The 6,068-nt window shown below is 45.4% G+C and overlaps 1 protein-coding gene across 8 annotated transcripts in view; it reads right to left on the minus strand.

Moving 5' to 3' along the window:
• LOC142049267 (E3 SUMO-protein ligase PIAS2-like) overlaps positions 1 to 3,548 on the minus strand; it is a 35,061-nt gene extending 31,513 nt beyond the window's left edge. For 7 of the 8 annotated variants that reach the window (XR_012657656.1, XR_012657655.1, XR_012657657.1 and 4 more), the window contains exon 1: positions 3,306 to 3,536. Coding sequence is in view for 5 of the 8 variants with exons in the window: in XM_075076779.1 (XP_074932880.1) it covers positions 3,306 to 3,329 (24 nt within the window). In the remaining 3 variants the exon portion in view is untranslated. Of the gene's footprint in view, positions 1 to 3,305 lie in introns of all 8 variants that reach the window. The other variant, XM_075076775.1, reaches the window with a different exon arrangement.
• Between the last annotated feature and the right edge of the window lie 2,520 nt (positions 3,549 to 6,068).

A 6,068-nucleotide genomic window follows, 5' to 3' on the forward strand; every position in this document is an offset into this window, starting at 1 on the left:
TTTCAGAATCTATAAACCCTGATTTTCCAGTAAATTGTGTAATCTTCCCTTCCACATCAGACTTATGAGCCCACTCCCATCTCTTCCCACTAAAATGAGATTATTGCCACAACAGCCATGAAACTGATCACTAGCATCACATAAATTAGTTTTGGTACATGCATATTTATTTGCCTATAAAGAACTCCCCCCCCCCCCCCCCCCCCCCCAATAAAGATGGAACTAACACATTACTTCAAAACCCCATTAAATACAAACTATGAGGCTGAAGCTGTTATTTTCTAAACTAGGGATCTGCAGTGTTTCAAGGCATGCACTCTGTATCACTTGTTTCCAAATTAGTCAGGATGCCACCAGAAACACAGGGGACCCAAGAAATCTCTCGCTCACTCCCCTTCAGTCATAATATATAACCTATCCTCTTATCTGCAGTATTTTTGCTGTATGCAAACCATATCTTCAAGCCAAATCTCAGGAAGTTCAGAATTTGTTGGGAGCCAGAATCATTTTTCTCACAGATGGCTCTCGGAAGGAGCTGTAGTTCCCTACTTCCGGGCCAATTCTGTTCAAAAAATGTGTTTACATGCCATCTCTGGCCTCCACACCAGACTACTGACGTCTGTTCCAAGTCTGTCTATACCTGTGTAATCCCTTTGACATTCATCGGGCTGCCCGTGAGTGAGGATTATGGATAAAAGTATGAGTCATGTTTAAAAACACATCTGTGAAGAGCGAGTCTGGAAAGCGTTTCTCAAAAATACAAGATAGATAAAGTTGTGCTCACCACGTCTTCTCAGCAACTCCCTGATATTCCAGAAACTGGTGACCTACAGATTTCAGTAAACACCACTAACTAATTAAGGGTTAGTCTGAAGGTCTGGAATGTCCTTAAACTGGACATTTTGACCAATATCTTGAAGAGCAGTGACTGTGGTTACGGCTACTTCCAAATCCTTTAACAAAACAAAAGTTTTCCAAAAGGCACGATGTTAACAGCAGGTTCCTTTGAGTCTCTTGTTTTCTTTCACTACAGCCTCTCAGTTATAACCCTTTGGTCACAGCTCCCCAGAACTTTTTCTCTGAAGATCCAGAGGATGGCAGGGATGGTACTAACAAATATTAAAAAGATCCTTTGTCCCAAGAATAGAAAAATGCTCCCCCTGCATGTTTCCCTCAAAAACAGGATTTAAGACACAACTCTGACCTCCTGCCTTTAGTCAGTCCTTAACGATTTACTAAAATAAATTCAGCTTTCCAAATTGCCCTAGTGGCCTTTTATAAGGCAGGTAGAGATCACGTACTACAGGAAATTGTACTGGGGGGGAGGTAGGTGTGTCTTCTTTGGCCAAAAGCAGGAAGAATTGGTTGTCTGGGGGGGGAAACCACACACAACTTAAACCTGCAAACCAAGTGCCTGGTATTCAAGCAGACACATTCAAATGCATACTCTTAAAAGAAAAAAGTCAGTAAAGGCCTTGAAGACATGAGGCAGTCTATTCTATTCTCTTCCAAAAAAAATACCTAGAGCTTTCCCCAAATAGACCATGAATTATCATCAGCCAGATGTTGAACATTTAGAGAAGCTCCAGACTAACAGATTCATTTCACAGGCACTCCAGTTTACAAATAGGATGAATGGGAACATCAAAAGACATTTCTTCAGACTAGTATTTTTTTTTACTGATACCTATTCTTTTGAGTGACGAGAGGGCACTCCTGTATTTGGACTAAAACCTAGTTCCCTTCCCCCCCCATACTTCCTGTGTTACTTCTGGCAAGCAACTCAAGTGCATATGTAATTTCAAAGGTATTTAGGTACCCAATTCCTAGACAGAGTCTATCAATACTTATGCATCTCTAGATAAGTAATTATAGTGCTTTGGAAAACACGGATCATAGCTCCGGCTCAAGCCTGGAGAAAAGAAGCTACGCTAAGAAGAGTTACCTCTGCTACAAAGTTAACACTGGAGGTTTAGCCACCTATATAGCTACACTCTTTGAGACACCTTGGAAAGAGCACTGAAAATGAGTGAGGTCACTAAACAGGCAAACACGCAAACACAAACAAGTTAAAAAAAAAAAAAAGAAACCAACACATAACTTAGGAAAAAAAAATAAGCCAATGCTTCTCAAACCTAAGATTGAGATAGAGCACCATTGTCCTCAAATAAAGAAACTCAGTTCTTTCCATGAGATTTTTGTACTCCGAGCTCCTCAGCTCTGCTACAGCCACTTAGACCCAAGCGGTGTCAGTGCTGGAAGAAACCTTAGTATAGGAAATTCTCGGCAATTGCAACATATTTTCCACTGTTGGTCAGACTACAGTCAGTTCAGCTATCAGACCTTTCTTTACACTAAAGCCTAACTCAGTTGTTCCTATTTAACTGGCTTTTATTCCTTCTGTAGGAAAGTCTAGGTCAGGGGTTTCAGCATGCATGTAGTATTGCCTCGGCAGCACTTCTGCAGATGTGGATGTTGCAGGACAACATTCTCCTTCTGAACAAAGATACTCACAGATTGTTCAAGAAACGTAAGGAAAAACAGAAACGATGTAGTCAGCTTTGTGTACACACCTTAAAATATGAAAGGCCACCCCCTCCACTGAAAAATCTGTTACAGGAAGTCCACGAGTGCAATATAAAAGGCATTTAACTAAAGATAAAACAGATCTGAAAAGAAATACTGGATCTCACGCTTCACAGGCACAGTTTTCCCGGTGTAAAAGCGCTTAAATAGTTTTTTTTAAAAAAACTCAGTAATAATTAGTATTTACAAAAATCCATTTATTATTCGGCATCCCCCCTTCAGTAGGTAGTAAGGGCACCGCGGCGCCGGGCCCTCCCCAGGGCGCCATGCGAGCCTCCGGCACCGGCCCGGGGCCCGGCTTCTCGCAACAGCCGAAACGGCTTTTAAAATGTCGGGGTGGGGTGGAAGGACACCCCACCGCCATCACAACCCACACGGTAGAGATGGAAAGGGGCCTCCCCCCGCGCCAGGGCAGCGCCGCCGGCTCCCACCGCCCCCACCACCAGCCTTTCGGGGCGGCCGCGCTTCCTCCCCGGGGAAGGCGCAGGCAACCGCGGAGCCCCGGTAGTTTCCGGGCGGCCGTTACGATCCGCCGCCTCGGCGGGAGGTGCTGACGATTTCACCGCGTCCGTCCGCCCGCCCGTCCCCAGTAAGCACCGAGGGGCGCGCGGCAGGGGCTCCCCGGGAGGGAAGGCCGGGGGGGCGCGGCGAGAAGGTTCTTGTCCCCCCTCCGCGGAAAGGGCCTGGCGATATCTTATCCCGCCTCTCCCCTGCCTCACCCGCAGCTCCTCGAAATCCGCCATTTTCTACCCGCTGCTGCTGCCGGGCGCCGCCGCCGCCACCACCACCATCCTGCACCCCGTGCGCTTCCCCCAGCACGTGACGCGGGAGACGGGAAAAGGGAGGAGAGCCTCCCACCCGCCGGGAATCCTGAAGGAAAAAACAGCCTTTTTTGTGTGCACACACACCCGCACCCCGCCGGCGGTACCGTTCCGCAGCACCCCTCGCCGAGCCCAGCCCCTCCGCCACCCCCGGAACCCCTAAGCAGGCCCCAGCCCGCGGGGCGGTAGGGGAGAGGCGGCCCCTCAGGGCGGGTGGGGAAGCCCAGGGCTGAGGGGACAGTGGAATGAGAAGGGGCCGCCGCCCCCCCCAGACACCCCACAGTTAACACTGGCGAGGATGTACTCGCTCAGCGGTTAAACAGAATTATAAAATTCATAAAACAAAAAAGGCAGAACAGCAAATAATAGAGTCTTACAAAGGAAATGTGTTAAATAGAAAGGTCAGACTTGCACTGTGACTCAATAGCTTTCTCCGTTTTATCCATCTCATTAAAAACATTGTCATAATTTGTGTGATAATGATGACACGTTTTATTAATAAAAAACAAAGCAAAAATGTCACTGGCAGTAAGCTTCAAAACTGGATAATGGGTTTCCTGCTGCAAGGGAAATGTTGAGACATTTACAGAAAAAACAAACATCAAGGTGCAGCTGAAAATACTATTTTCAAAAGCAGCCAGAGATCATTATCTAGTCACAGTATTCAGTTTCATTGGCAACTGGGCCGTTGAACCAAACAACTGATTTATTGAGAGAAAAAAGGCAAAGACTGAGCCAACAAACAGGCAAGCAGCCAAAACAACTCAAAAGAGAAGCTGAAGAGGGACACTGGGGAAAAAAAAGTCTGAAACACAAAATATATTTGCTCATATTAACCAAAAGGCAGCAGCTTTTGCACAGTTGGTGGATTCAGAGCGGTAATTACAGCCATAAGATATCTCAGAACATATACAAGCGCACTATACCAAGACCAAGCACCTTCTTAACGGGCCAAGAGCTGGGCCATGTCAGCAGCAGGCTTTGCTAGGAGGGATTTTGGTAGACAATTTTGGAAATAAATAGTTGAGCTTTTACAGAGGATACCGATGCCCGCCATACACACTGGCTACAGTCACTCAACACTGCTACAAGATCTGGACACATCAGAACCCAATAATTCACGCTATTAGTAGTAATTCTGCAGTAGCCTTTTGAGGCACACTTTCCTTTTGATTTACCATCAGCTAATTCAAGATAAACCCTTAGTTCTGCTAAAGTTTTTAACCATAACCACAGCTAGACGGTCCTTCTCTGCATAAGCTGGCTCTGTGCTTGGTCTTAGTAATTTCCTTGAAAATGTAAACACAAGGACTCTATTAATTTCAAACCTCTTTTATTAGTCAAAACCAGGAATTCGCAGCCAAGTAAAGCATGCCATCTACTATACCGCTGCGCGAGTTCAACTTTCAAGTCCATCAAACGTTTCTTTTTCCCTGCGATTCAATACCGGGCTAAAGGGGCAAGCTGCAGGTTAGGATATCTTAGATCATTAAGAGCACACACCAGCACAGGCCAGACCAAAGCCTTCTCTCTTCTTCTTTCAGCACACCCTCGTGTTTCTTCCTTCAAATACACCGAGAAAGACACCAACATTCAAGCTCATATCAGAGCTGGGCATTTCTTTTCTCATATACACTCACCTTTCACTTCATAACCATATCTTTCAACCTTCCCATCCATCTCATCTGCAGTATCTGCCAGGATAAGAGCAAACAGATTATAGCTTGTGCTTTAACACTTCACATGCATAAGATAATCAGAGTTTACATATTAGCTTATCCTAATTTTTTGCTTGAGGAAAAGAATTCTCTTAATCGTATTTGCCCCCAGCCCCAGCTTTCCCTCACAACTTTTCTCCTACTCATCACTGGGGCCATACCCTTGAAAAAAACCACATACTCCATACTTCTGGTCCTCCTCAAGCTTTTTTTCTTGGTCCCTACTCCACAAAAGCACAGAGCACAGGCCTATCCTCTCCCACTCCCTTATCTTCACACCAAGGTTTCTCTCAAATCCCCCTCTTCTAGTTTTTCCAGCAGCTAGAATCAGTCTCCCATTTTGCTCTAGTTCTTAAAAATCCTACTGTTTTTTCAGAACTCCTCATACATACATCAACTCCAGACTTACTCTCCCCAGATACCAGGTCATCTTACCAGTGTACCAGTTTCAACCTTTCCAGCATTTCTCTTTCCACCAAGTTTTCAAGAAACCTACCTCAAGTGGCAGACATTCTCCCATACTACTACTTCTTGTGCCTCCACTTCCTACACTTCTTTGTCCCCCTCCTCTTACAACCCCCTGATGCAGCTCCTAAAGTACTTCCCACACTCTCCCCTTGAATCCTTTCTGATTTTACAAGACAAGCTTTAAAACTCAGCCCAGTGCTAGCTATCAGAGGAGCAAACAACCTGCCCTTCTTCAAAGCAGCCACTTCATGCTCCCATCAGGTAGGATATCCCCACAAAAATTAGCTTGTTTTCCCCAGAGGCTCTAATTAGGATAAGAAGGGAACCTATAGGTGCTAAGTACCCTGCCCCCTATATTGAGGTGGGCTTGTTAAGAAAAAATACATCTAGGCTTCAACCTTCTCTAGTAATCTTTCTAGGACTGTGCACAGTATGTCTACATAAGCCTTAACTCTTCCCACAGGTGTGTTGCCTA

The sequence above is a fragment of the Phalacrocorax aristotelis genome, chromosome W, assembly GCF_949628215.1.
Source record: "Phalacrocorax aristotelis chromosome W, bGulAri2.1, whole genome shotgun sequence".
NCBI lineage: Eukaryota > Metazoa > Chordata > Aves > Suliformes > Phalacrocoracidae > Phalacrocorax > Phalacrocorax aristotelis.